The 14,901-nt window shown below is 34.1% G+C and overlaps 1 protein-coding gene across 2 annotated transcripts in view; it reads right to left on the reverse strand.

The window, feature by feature from the left end:
- The window catches only part of MAGI2 (membrane associated guanylate kinase, WW and PDZ domain containing 2), a 1,708,818-nt gene that overhangs the window by 614,062 nt on the left and 1,079,855 nt on the right, over positions 1–14,901 (reverse strand). For both annotated transcript variants that reach the window (XM_044678723.1, XM_044678722.1), the window contains exon 4: positions 6,347–6,562. In XM_044678723.1, coding sequence (XP_044534658.1) covers positions 6,347–6,562 — 216 coding nt within the window. The remainder of the gene's footprint in view (positions 1–6,346; positions 6,563–14,901) is intronic.

Raw genomic sequence — 14,901 nt, forward strand, 5'->3', positions numbered from 1 at the left:
ACAGTGCTATAACCTGTGTTGATAGGCTGCTTTACTCTAATTTCTTCCCCTTTATGCATAACAGCTATTACTATCAAGATTCTCAGTGTCTCTATCAAAAATATCATCTGAAATCTGATTTTCTTTAAAAACAGTTTAAAATACATCAAAGTAAAACTATTTCCCTTTTTGGGATTGTGCAGTAGAAAATTATATATTATATACAAACGAAAATACCTCAAACTATTATAAAAATATGTACTTATAGCAATAAATTATTAGTATTGAAAGAGGACTTGGAGAGGATCTCTTTCCACCGTTGACCTATTCTTATACTGTGACCCAGACGAGCTTGCTTGAATGAAGTTACAAAGTAAGTTGGTGGTGATTCCCAGTGTAATAATGGACTTGAAGTTGAGTATTCTTTATTTATTCCCCCTAGGTATATTAGGTATATCTCTTATACCTAATATTCTTCAATTATTCAGAAAAAGATTATTTGTTAACATTCACTGGGTGTACAGCCTCATATACTATAGGAAAACACAGGATAATAGAAGGCAAAGACTTAAGTGTAGAAGGGCTTCTAGTGAAAGAATAAATACAAGAACTAAAGATAAGGGCTTATTACATGAATTGTGCTTTTTAGGTGACAGGGACATAAATAAATTCTTTTTTTTTAATAAAAAAACATTTTTATTAAAATATTTTTATCTTTTTAATACAGTATATAAGACATATCAATACATGGTAGTCAAAGGAAGAATGAATAAAAAGAATATTTATTAAGTATATAATCCATGCATTAGGTGCTGTCCAAAGTGCTAATAAAAAACCCCCAGAAGTCAGACTATCCCTGCCCTCAAGAAGCTTACATCTGTATAGGAGAAGATGGCACATATATGGAAGTGTGTGGTGGTCAGGGAAGGGAGCATATCGGGATGGTGAGTTGATCCAAAGAGCAATAAACCAACATTTCCTTTTTTTAGGAATAATGGTAGTGTGGCAATATTGATTTGATTATTGAGCCTAATGAAGAGGTAAAAAGCAAGCAAAGTGATAGTGGAGAGGTAGACGGGATATGAAGTATGGTCAAATCTGGTGATCCATGATGGGCTAGATATAGTGAGGTAGTTATGTTTAATCTTCCTAAAAAATGACATAAATATTTCAATGTTAGGTGATGTAAATGGTGATGTTCTTAACAGAAATATAGACATTGGTAGGAATATGAGGTTTTATGGCTGAGTTTAAGTTTATATGTAATGTTTTAAATTATTCAGGGAGTTTAAACCTAAAATAACAGGTTTAATCCAGAAAATAAAAGTTCGACATGCTAGGGGATCATACACATTCATTAGGAAGTCAGAAATGTAGGTCTTCCTAGTAGTTCAACCATTGAGAGAGGTCAGGACCACAGATAATAGATCTTATCTGTGTATAAATGAGGGTTGAACCCATGGGAGTGGATGCAATCAATAAGGGAGAGAATGGAAGGAAAGGAGCAAGGAGCCATGGAGAAATGAGCCTTGGGGAATACAGAGTCTTCAAGAAAGATACTCTAGGAATAGATAACAGTATGTGTGTATTGGCTCTAATGAAGCATTTTGTGCCCAATTAAAGCCTCTTAATTACATTGTTTATTTGGGTTACCCTGTCACTTCCCTTCCTTAAGAATTCTACACAACTGTTACCATGCTTGTTAGCTGTAGTAATCATGTGGTGGGTCCTCAGTTTCCAGGTATGACCAGTCCTTAGGTCTCCCCCCAAAGTTACACTCATATTTGTGGTTTGGAGAGCACAGATGGGTGGATGCTACTTACTCTCTAAGGGTTCTCCAGATAACCCTGAGGGGCTCTATTTCTAATTCTATAGGTCCAAAGAACAATTAGTCAGCCAGACTTATTGAGCTTTTTAGCAAAATTTTTTTGTGATGGTACAGTAATAATAGTTAGTACAAAACTACCTTCCAGTCCCATCTATAATCATACTGTCCCACAAAATTTATTTATGAAAATGGGAAAATGGAAGCAAAAAAAGGCAAAAAAGGAATTATGTATAAATTAGAAGTTTGGCAAAATTTTTTTGTGATTTACATGTCTATGTCATTTTGATAAAAAAAAAATAAGTATCTGCAGCTCATAGTTACTACATATATGGCTGCGTTGGCAAAGATGTTGCACATGTGCAGAACCAGCACTTGGGGAGCTGCTTGCTCCCCTTCCTCCCAGTACCTGAGGACATTTCTTCCATGCCCTGCTCCTCTGTCCAGTCACCCAAAGCAAGCACTTTTTCCCTCAATTCTCTCCAGTAATTTGAGGGCTCACACACAGTTTTAATTTGCCGTCTGGGTCCTCCAACTCCTTAAAGGTTCACCAACACTGATAGAAGAGGAGAATGCAAAGGCTCAGGAGAAAAAAAAATGCAAATGTTTATGAGCCATTCATAGGAATTTGTCCAAGGTATGTATAGGTTAAAAGATTTGGCTCTAATCACAAGCTAGTATGTGTCAGAGGCAGAATTTTAACCGAAATAGGACACCAAAGATAGGAAACTCAAAGTTTATTGTGTATAATTCCCTCAGATGAAGAAATCCAAGATCCAGAGAAATAAAATCATTTGTCAGAAATCATCAAGGTGACAAAACCAGGATTCAAAAATCAGGTCCTATGATGTCAAGTTCAGCTCTTTTTCCATTGTACTATGTTATCCAGTGCTCTAAACTTGTTTGGACATAAAGAATACAATGTAAAACTGGGAATTTTAACATATCCACAGAGAGAGATATTGTTCACTTTTATGTGTTTTCCAATGAATGAAAAATTGAACATTTTCTACAAAGCACAAAGTCAATTTTACAGCACTGACTGGTGAAAAAATGGACAGAATAGTTATAATAGTAAATCTAAGTCAGTACCATTTTCACATATTCAATATTTATGTTGGACTTTGCATTTACATTTATGACATATTTCTATTGGTACTTTCTGCCTTGGTCACTGGCCTCACCTCATATACTACTTCAAAAAGGCAAAGAATTACAGAATTTTAAAGTTAACTGAAAAAAAATCTAATTAAAATGTAACTAACAAAGTCATCAATCTTGGCTCAGAGGTCTCCAATCAAAGGAAGAACTCATGATCTCCAAAGACAACTCATTCCACTTTCCAATAGCTCTAGTGGATAAATAACGTTCCTGACATCAAACTTAGAATTCCCAGCTTAAAATATCAACCCATTGGTCTTAGTTCTGTTCTTTGGGACAAACATCACTAATTTAATACTTCTTTCACTTGATAGCTTTTGAATTCTTGAAGATAGCTTTTATATCCTATTTGACTTTTCTTCAGGTTAAACTAAACATAGCCAGTTCTTTCAAAAAGATTTCATAGGATACCATATAAATTAAGGCACTTCACCCTCCTAGTTGCCCTTGTTTAGATGCTCTTTAACTTATCAATGCCCCTCTTAAGATATGACACTTAGAACTGAACATAATACTCTTGATAGAGCCTGATGAAGGCAGAGAAGAATGGAAACATCACCTCCTTATACCTAGAAAAACTCTCATTCTTTAGGCAGCTTAGACTTAAGTTTGGCTGCTATATTAAATTGATCAACAGGTCATTGAACTTTAAATTAGTGCCTACTATGTGTCAGGTACTATGCTAAGTACTGAGAACTGTAAGAGATAAAGGATAACAATGTGTATCCTAAAGGCACTTTACCCAAGGGCAGTTTGTCTAGTCCATAGAGCATTTGAAAGGAAGTTTTATAGAATAAGCCTGGAAAGGGAGACCAGGGCTAAGTTATGAAAGGAATTTACATGCTAAAAAGAGGAGTTAATCTTTTATCCTAAAGGTGGTAGATAGCAGAGTTCACTGTGTAGGGAGGAAAGTGACATGGTCAGACCTACAGTTTAAGGTAATTTCTTGTAGCTCAGAGGCTAATTGCTTTGAGGGGGAAAACAGCTAAAGTAGGGAAATGAGTGAAGAGATTTATTTCAATAAAAGCTATTTCAATAGTCCAGGCAAGAGACGATCAGGACTTTAATTAGACTGGTATCACATGCTTAATTTATATTGAGTTGATGAATCCACTAAAAATTGCCAGACCTTATTTAGATAAACTGCCATTTTGCCACACTTCCTATCTTTTATTGAAATTGGCTTTTTTTTGGACTTGTGTAAAACTTTCCAGCTATCGTTATTAAGTATGATGTAATTACATTTGGCCAAATGTTCTACTCTAAGAAGAAATTTTCATATACTTATTCTGTGATCCAATATAGCTTTGTATCATCTGCAAATTTAGTGATAGCTATGTTGGATATATTTGTTCCTATTATTTCAAGAGTCTGATGTCTGTGTACCTTAGATTTTTTTACTACCTAGTGCAACTCCTTTAAAGAATAGTGCTGAAAAGGAATCACTCTCACCTTCAAGTCTAAGTACAAACAGGCATTTGGATTGAAGCATATGTATGGTGAATAATTTAACAGGGCTCCACTATATAAAATCAGAACCTTAGTTAGAAATTCTTTAGTGAGACATTTAGCTTTTAATTTAGTCTGCCACCCATTGGAGGAAAAAAAAACTACAAACATATTTCATATATCTATTTCTAAGTTCATACGTGTGGCATGATAGATTGGTCACAAGCCCAACATATAACACTTCACTTATTTATTCAGAAGCATAAACTGGTTATGTCTTCATTGTGTGAACACATCTTGATAAAAAGTGAAAAATGCAGTCATTGGTACAGATGGTTTGCTACATAATGTTTCCATGGAAACATCCACATTTCAGTATCATACAGACATTGCCATATTGAAAAATTACTCCATTTATTGTCTTTTTTGGGGGGCCAATAAACTGACATTTCATCTGTATAAAGAACTTCTTCTATGGAAACTCCACAATGTACAATCTTAACTAATCTATTATTTAGGAGCCTTTAATATCTTTGAGGCAGCTAGGTGTTACAATGGTAGAGTGCTAGATCTGGAAACCTGAGCACAATTCCAGCATCAATTAATCCCAGGGATCTCTGAGCAAGATAATCTATAAGATGAGGATCAAACCAGCACCAAATTCAAAGAGTTGTTGTGAGGATAAATGAGATAATATATGTGCAGTGTTTAGCAGGGCCACTAAATAAATGGCCATTTTCCCCTCTCCTTTCAAGAAAAGCATTGTCTGGAACAGACTCTTCTGATGACTTGTTGAACTTAGATCTTTTTGATTCAAAAATCAACTCTCCTTTCACTATGTAATGCTGCCTTTGATCGACCTTTAATACAACATTAATTTATAAAACTAATGATGAGTAATATTTTATGCCTATATTCTTCCTGAAATGATTACAGCTTTGAGATTTGATCTTTGAGTAAGTATGGTTATTTAGAATATTATTCCAGTTTCCAAATAGTCAAGATCAGGATCCTAACTTAATACTCCTGTACTTTAACTTGAATTTTGTCTAGGGAGGGTAGCTGGTCCAGTGGATAGAGTGCCAGGCCTGGACTCTGGAATGTTCATCTTCCTGAGTTCAAATCTGGATTTAGACACTTACTAGCTGTGCCACCCTGGGCAAGTCACTTAACTCTGCCTTCATTTCTTCATCTGTAAAATGAACTGGAGAATGAAATGGCAAAGCACTCCAGTATAAGAAAATGGATTCATGAAGAGTCAGATAATGCTGAAAATGACTGAACAACAACAAACTATCTTGAATCTTCACTTCTATCCCCATACACACAGAGTTATTTATAAAAAGGTATATATTGAATATGCCCCACAACTATTTTTCCATCAAATTATTACTAATGCGACCATAAAGATGCCTCTGGATTCCCTAAGTTGGAGTCAGAGAAGAACAAAATCTTGTGGGTCTCAATTGGAAAGGCCCTAAAGTACAATCTTGGATGCAGACTTTCAAGATCAATAGGCCAACTTAGTTAATTTTAAAGGCTCTGAAGAATGACAAGAGACAATGAACTGTTTTTGGTCATGGCTACTCATGAAATATTGATGGACTGCGATCAGCATTAGAGAGAGGACTCAATTATAAAATCAAAGTAACAAAACATGATTATTCCTGGGATTCTACTAATTAAAACATTCCCTAAAAAGTTCAGAAAAAATCCAAAGTTTACACATCACAATTTCCAAATAAAGATTCATATGCAAGAATCCTTATCCATCTGGGCCCATGTCCTTTCTACTGGATATTACTTTGTTTTTTACTATGGGAGCAATCTAAATTTCTCTACTTGGTTTCTGTCTCTGTTTGCCTATCTCATATACTCACACACAGGTATCCTAATGTAAAATGAAAGAGTGATTTTAAAATTAGTACTCACCTGGAGTTACTATTACCCCATTTCCATTGACCACAGGTTGTTCTTCTTCTTCCTCCTCAGGAGGCTCAATTCCTGCTTTCTCCATGTTGCTTACTGACTTATTCCTCTTACGTTTTCCTTCGGCACTTGGTGTGGCTCCTGGAAGTATCTGGTCTGTTACATTTAACAATAAAGGAGCTGGTTCTGCGGGAGGCTTTGGGGTACCGTAGTAATTATCTGTAAAGCATACAAAAAGACTAGATGTAAGCACATTAGAAACCTTTCTCTCTCTCTTTTCCATTGGTATCATACCATATTCTGAGTTGGATAACTGTATTTTCTATTTATTTCCTACTTTACAAGGTGAGGGAAAACTGTAGTGTTAGTGTGCACCAAAGATAATAGTGCTATGATTTAGGACCAAAATAAATCGATGTTGCTTTTTTTCTTTATTTTCACTCCCACTCCTGTGGCAGGTAAAAACATACTTTCTAGGCTTACCTTATGTTATTCAAATATGGATACAGTATAAAGAAAAATCCCAGATGCTGACATTTGTAGTAATCTGTGCTATTGTTTATAAAATAATCAATAAACCACTGATAAAGGAAAGAATTTAGAGAGGCACCCTTTTGGAATCTGTTTTTGGAATTTCTTTCTTTCTTTCTTTCTTTCTTTCTTTCTTTCTTTCTTTCTTTCTTCCTTTCTTTCTGTACAGCAGATGATGTATATCATACCTCTCTGGAATTTCAGGCCAAGTACATTTCCAGAGCTTTCAAAGGTCACTGGCTATTTAATTTGATTTGTCCAGTATTCAGCTCTGGGTTATACTCATGTGAAAGTTAAATGTTTTGTGATATTGCAGACTGTTTTTTTTTCCTCTCATATTTTGTCTTTATTTTGTCTCATATTTTGTCTACAGGCTTTCTGTATATTCTGACTTGGCATTTGGTAGTATGTAAGCACAACTTTACATTTTCAGCAAACAACACAAAATTCTAGAAAAAAATACACACCTGTTTGGACTAATAATAAACAAATGAGAGGTATCTTTTTTCCCTCTGGCATTTTAAACCCACTCTTCAAACCAATGGTTCTGCTTGGTTAGAAATAATATGGCTCAGTTAAAAAAAGTGAAAATTATGAATGCTAACAATACCAGGAATGGTCAGCGCACTTTGACCAATTTAGTAACTGTTATAAATGTAAAAAATCTGTATTCAAAATGAGACAGAAATATCTAGGGGGATTTCATATGAAGCATGAGGGAAAACCCTAAAAATGCCCAGCTGACAAGGTTTTCTTCATTCATTTTCTTTCAATAAAACCTTTATTGTTCACATAATAGGTACATGGAAATATCCTTATCTCTGCTTGGAATATAAAGATAAGACATTGTCCTACTCTCAAGTAACTTAGACTTTAAGAGGGGAGATAAGACATTTCCATGAAAAAATATGATATGAGGATGGTGATTAAGTTAAAAGGAAAGTATATAAGTATCCCTGGAATGCAAGGCAACTAAAATAAGATTTATTTCATCCAAAAGGAAGAGAAAAAGATAAAATGGGCTGTTCAAGAGTGATGCATATTAAGAAGAGATTACATAAGGAAAAAAATAAAAAGGTGGATGGGGTAAAGTAGAAATCATTTAGGTACTTTCCAGCTTATACATGTCATCTTTTAAATTATTTTTTTCAATCAATGAAGATCTATTTTCTCACTCCTTCTCCTCCCATCCTTTACTCCTACCCCAGGGGGATAAAAGAAAAAGAAAACTCTTACAGTATATATGCATAGTCAAGCAAAACTAATTCCCACATTGGCCACATGCAAAACAAAAACAATGTTTCTTATTCTCGGTCTAGAGTCTATCACCTTTGAGACTGAAAATAGCTAGGATGTGTCATCATTAATCTTAAGGAATAATTGTTGGTAAATGAGTTGATTGGGATTTTGGAATCTTTCAGAGTGGATTCTTCAGTATTGTTACTGTGAAAATTGTTCTCCTGGTTCCAAACACTTCAGGCTGCATCATTGCGCAAAAGCCTTCCTTGGTTTCATTGAAACTAACTTCATTATTTCTTGTGGCACAATAGTATCATGTTACATTCATAAAATGTTTATTATTTGTTAAATTATTTTATATATTATATGGCCCACCATTAATTTTTAGTGTTTTTGCCATTACACAAAGAGCTGCTATAAATATTTTTATACATATGGATCATTTTCACGTTTATTTTATCTCTTGGAGAGTACCAATCTAGTAGTAGGTATTGGGTCAAATGATATACCCAACTGCTATCCATCTATGCCTCTCATATCATATACTTATAAAGCTGATTTTGTTGTATTCAAGTTCAAGGCTTGACATTTATTCTGGTTGAATTTCATTTTATTAGATTCAGTTCAATGTTCTATCCCATTGAAGTCTTTTTGGATCCTGTGCCATACGTTGTGTTAGCTTCTTGAATTCATATAAAGCAGCTAACTGACTGACACCTTACTGTCTTTCTCACTGATTTTGAGTTTCAATACTAGTGATAAACCCAGATCAAATAGATTACCATCTCTGGGAGCAGAAAGAGATGAAAGGAACGGAGAGACAATTTGCATCTTTTAATTTCATTTACTTGAAAATTATGGTGAAATTATCTATCACTCAGCCTTGTTTTCCTAAGACTACAAGTCACTCCTATTACCTTTCTCCACAGCACTGACTTTTTATTCACCCTGAAAGCTGTTTTCTGATACATCTTTACTTTTTCCACTATCCCCCTTTAGTTTTAATGGCAATGAGAAAAATATTTCAATTTTAGCTTATGAATTTTTTCAGTACTGCAGTTGAGTAGATAATGTGAAAGACCTATTCCTAAAGTTCACTGTCCCTTTTCTGACATCTTATAATAGGATCTGATACTAGGAAACCAAACCATTGGCTGTCTTAAGAATAATGTAATTACCTTCATTATGTAAAGTAGATAGTTGAATTCATACTTCAACAAACACTTAAGAGAAACAAAATATTTCCTAACTTAAGAAAACTACCAACTTCTTTTTTACCTCAAATAGTATTTCTTTGAAAACAAAAAAATCCCAGTTTTTACTCTAGAAAAATGTGCATTTGTTACTGAATTATTATACTTAGAAGTAGGTTAGGCAGATAGTTGTAATTCTATGGGTGTGCGATAACATGTGTAAGCTTTATATAAATTAACTGCAGATCATTTCATGTTGACTTCAAGTAGAGATAGATTTTAGAGAGGTAACATACTTATCTTCAAGATTCCTCACAGATTAAGGTCTTGACCCCTATTCCTCCCCAATATTCTTAGTGCTTTTATTTCCATTTTGGTAAGCAGAAGGAATCAATTTTGTATAATGGCTTAGTAGAACAGAGATGATTGCCTATCAGGTACTCTGGGGAGGTACATATAGCAAAACCCATCACTGGGATCCCAAAATAACTTGAAAATATGCCCTTGTGTTGGAAACAGTATATGGAGAAATCAAGGTTGCTGAGAACTTTATAATTTGTTTTTACAGTTTTATAAACGGAACAAATGCTTAGTTAGATACTTGGCATTCGCAAAGGCACCTGCCGAGTTAGACTGTGACATTAAACAGAGAGAAGAGATTCAGAGCTCCAGACCCAATCATAATTAATTATGTTAGAAAACCTGCCAGATCATAAGTAAACAGTCATTTTCACCAAGTCAGAGGTTTCATTTATGGATACAACCCAATAAATCATGGAAAGATTTGAAATTCAAACTTACAGGCAGGCCTTCTTACAGGTATATGTCTATTAAAAATAACATAAAAGAGAAACTGATGAGTTATAATTGGGATTTAAAAAACCCTCACTTGTTTAAATTTTTTAAATCATGGCAGTGTTGGAAAGAGAAGAAGAAATCTAGGCTCAGAATATTATGTCACTACATTTTAAAAAATACTATTTAACAACATCAAGCAAAATTTTGTAAGCACTTAAAATATTTGTTGACAAAATCAAGTCACCAAATATTTTTAAGTATTTGCTTACAATATGCCAAAAACTAAACTACTTTATTGGAAATCCGTACCCTCCCTAAAATCAGCCACACAAAGACTGATTTAAAGAACATTCATGCCATTCCATTTTTTTCAAAACAACTTTCTAACAAAGTTTTCTTGAGTACGATTAAGGCTGAAGGATGGACCTCTTTCTTAAACTTGCCACATGCAAAAAGCACTCTAAAAGCAAAATGTCAATACTTTGACATTCATTGTTAATGATTTTGTCTTGTCCGTTTTCTTGAAAAGAAATCCTCTTCTTTTTTCTCAGATATGAGAATGCAATGACTACTGCTTACTTGTTGATAATGGTACATAGTAGGAACTTAATGAATATTTGTTGATATAATAAATTGATTGGTGTCTTTTCCCAATAGGTAAGAGTCAAAATTCCACATTATTTAATTTTATTTTATATCATTAAGTGAAAATGTAGAAAAGAATGTTATTCCCACAGTCCTGACAAATGCATATCTTCTTTTAACCCAGATACATAAAACTTGTATTTTTCTGGTGCAAGGTCTATTTTTCAACAAGCTCAGGCACCCTCCACCATAATTCTTCCCTCCCTCACTCATATTATTCTATACAAAATTAAACTCAGATCATTCTGTTGAGTTTTCCAGTAGTTTTCACAGTAGAGTACAGTTTGAATTCTACCATATCCAACTGTCCCTCACTGTTCTTCAATATCCTCAAGGAAACCATCAAGATAGTTTAATTTGGCTGGCATTTTCTTAGATGTGTTTGCAAGTACTCACTGAGTTCCCTGTAGTCAATCAAATTTAGTATTCATTTATTCAAGTATTATTTGAAGCTAGCCAAGTTGGACAGGCATGCCAGCAATCTTTGTGTGCTAAATAAAATGGTGTCTGCAGACTGGCCTGGGTAGTTGGTATGTTCACTTAGAAGGAGTCAGATAATTTTCCTGTAGTTGCTTCTTCCCTTTAGGCATTGTCAGAATAGATCAGAACATTTCTCACATGCTCTAAATAAAGTGCATAAAGGACTTGTGCAGACAAACCCTAAAGTAACTGGAAAGAAGCCACAGAGGATTTGTTTGATGCCAATAGGCAATGATTTTAAAATGAAACATTTGAGAATTTAATAATTTTAATTTTATAATTTTTGAATGTCCCTTCATAAGTTTCTCATTTAATAAAGCTGGATCCTTTAGAGAATTCCCTTTAATAGTGAAGATTTTAGGGCAAAATACAGTTAGCAGAGTGATTCTTTTTTCCAAAGAACCAAAACTAACTGACTTTCTTTGCTTCAGATTACTGACATGTTTACATATATATATATATATATATATGTATATATATATAGATATGGTGAGTTTTTTTAAATTTCAATTTCAGCTATGTTTTGTGGTAGTATCAACATAACTAATATTGTTCTATACATTAATAATATTACCTATTATTCTAATATGGAATGCCCAACATTATTATATTTACATTAAAAAATTCATTGATCATATTTCATGACTATATATTAACACTATAAATTGCCTATGCCTTTTCAAAATTAACTTTTGACTCTTATCTAGGGAGATGAAAGAGAAAATCAAGGTCTGAACTCTCTTAAAGCAAATTAACAAATAATGAATATCAACATGCTCAGGAACTGATGGTTTTCATTACTACTAGCCTCTATGTTTATCTCAATAAGAATTAGTGTGTTCTTCCAACCAGCAGAAACTCTCTTAAAGAAGTATGGCTCAGCATTTGTAAATTGGAAAATTGTAAATTGGGAAAATAGCAAAATTTTTGTGGTTCCTTCACCCTCCTTTCTGTAGTTCATTCTCTATTTTACAGTTCATAGACTCAAGCTACGTCAGTTCCCTTATGGCCCTAGATTGCTTGGCCTTCTATGGTACCTTACTCAAAACTACTTTCCTGGACAATATCCTATGCTTTGAAAATTTCCAGACTCTTCTTTCACCATTATAATTTTTGTGTCCGGTAAATTAATGAGTTAAAGAGTTTTGTTACGGATAATTGTCTGATGCAAAGAATATATGCATTCAAATAGGTATTATCAAGAGACTAAGGAGATAGAGTGTGAAATATCAGATGGCTTGAAGCTCCAGTGGAAAAATTATTCATAAACAATGGAATAATAAAAATTATGAGGATAGTATTGGGCTATCTATGATTTATATATATTTACATCCATATATTAGATATATAACATTAATGCTTATATTTCTCTTTACATGTGTTAATACTTTTGATTCTCACTACCACCCTGTAAGGTTAGCATTGTTAATATCTATTTTTACCAATTATGTGGTTACTGTTCAGTCACTCAATCATGTCAGACTCTTCTTGATCCCTTTAGGCCCTTCTGTCATCCTCTTTCTCCCAAAGAATGGATAATCTCATTTCAGTGCTTCCATGACACCATCTATCCATCTTTTTCTTTTGCCATCTATCTTTACTCATATCAGGATCCTTTTCAATAAGTGCTGTCTTCTCATTATGTGTCCAAAGTATTTGATCTTCTGGTGAATAGTCTGAATTAGTTTAAGTACTGAGTGATTTGATCTCCTTACTGTCCAAGGGGCTTGCAGAAGTCTTCTCCAGCACCAGAATTTGAAATGGTTAAATCTGAAGCACCCAACTTTCCTTAGAGTCCAACTCTCACTGCCAACCATTACTATTAGAAAAACCATGTCTTTGACTATCTGGACCTATTTTGGCAAGGGGATAACTCTGCTTTTTAGTAGGCTGTCAAGATTTGCCATAACTTTCCTTTCAAGGAGCAAAATTTCATGGCTGAAATCTCCATCTGTAGTGATCTTTGAGTCCAAGAATATAAAACCAGACATTGCTTCCATTTCTTTCCCCTCCATTTGCCAGAAGACATGATGGGTTACCAGTTGCCAAGATCTTAGTTTTATTTTGTTTTATTGATGTTAAGCTTCAAGCCAGCTTTTACATCATCCTCATCAAGAGGTTTCTTAATTCTTCACTTCCTGCATTCAGAGAGGTATCATCAGCATCTCTGAGATTCTTGATATTTCTCCTGGAAACTTTAATTCTAGCTTTTGATGCAACCCAGTCTGGCATTTTGCATGACATGCTCTGTATATAAGCTTAATAAATAAGGTGACAACATACAGCTTTATTGTACTCATTTTCCAATCTTAAATCAATCAATTGCCCCATGTTAATTTCTAACTGTTGCTTCTTTGTCCATATACAATTTCCTCAGGTTATAAGATGATCAGATATTTACATCTCTTTGAGGGCTTGTGACAAATTTTTGTGATCCACACAGTCAAAGGCGTTAGTGCTGTTAACAAAGTTCTGGAATTCCCTTGCTTTCTCCATAATCTAGTGAGATGTTGGCAATTTGGTCTCTAGTTCCTCTGCCTCTTGAAAAAGTTTACTCTTCTGGTAATTCTTGGTTCACATATTACTGAAACATAGCTTGTAGAATCTTAAGTATAACCTTGCTCTCATGGGAAATGAGTGCAAATGTTTGGCAATTTGAACATTCTTTGGCATTGCCCTTCTTTGGGTTTGGGATGTAAACTGATCTTTTCCAAACCAGGGGTATTGGTGAGTTTTCCAAATTTACTGGCATATTGAGTATAATACTTTAAAACCATCATCTTTTAGGATTTTAAATAGCACAGCTATAATTCTACCACCTCCACTAACCTGATTGTTAATAGTGCTTCCTAATGTACACTTGACTTTATTCTCCAGGATATTTGGCTCTAGATAAAAAACCAAACCAGTGTGGTTATCAGTGATGTTAAAATCTTTCTTATATAAACTATTACACATTTTTGAAAACATATAAATAATGACATAAGAGTAATTTTATAGCCTTTTCAGGGTTTAGTGGTTTTCTCTACATATGAAAGATCAAGACTGCTACTGGGCAGGTGGAGAAAACAAGGATCTTGCCCTAGGTAGGGGCTTAGTCTTGTCTCTGAGCTTTTCCCCTAGACATTCCTCATCTTGGGAGAAAAAAGAGGGTTGGAATTGGTAAAATGGGAAACGTTGAACACTAAAGTTTATTGGTAGTTAATGGAAAAATAACACAGGTATATGGCTTGTCACCTCCACTAGCCTTATTATTAGCAATACTTACTAAGACCCACTTGAATTTATTCTCTGGAATGTCTGACTCTAGATAAGGAACCACACCATTGTGTTTGCTGGCAATGTTAAGATCTTTCTTGTACAGTTATTCAGTGTATTCTGCCAGTTCTTCTCAATCTCTTCTACTTTTAAGTCCCTAACATTTTGTTTTTGATGTATTTGGTGATAGAAGGAAAATCCAATGATGTAAACATCAGAATTCCATAGGAACCCGGAGTGTTAAGATCTATGAACCAAAGTAAAACGGATTTGATCAGACAAGAGATGGAAAGATCAAACTTATATCTTGGGCATCAGTGAATTAGAATGGACGAGTGGTTGAATTTAATTCAGGCAATCATTTTATATATATATATATATATATATACATATATATATATATATGTGTGTGTG

Source organism: Gracilinanus agilis, chromosome 5 (assembly GCF_016433145.1).
Source record: "Gracilinanus agilis isolate LMUSP501 chromosome 5, AgileGrace, whole genome shotgun sequence".
Lineage (NCBI taxonomy): Eukaryota > Metazoa > Chordata > Mammalia > Didelphimorphia > Didelphidae > Gracilinanus > Gracilinanus agilis.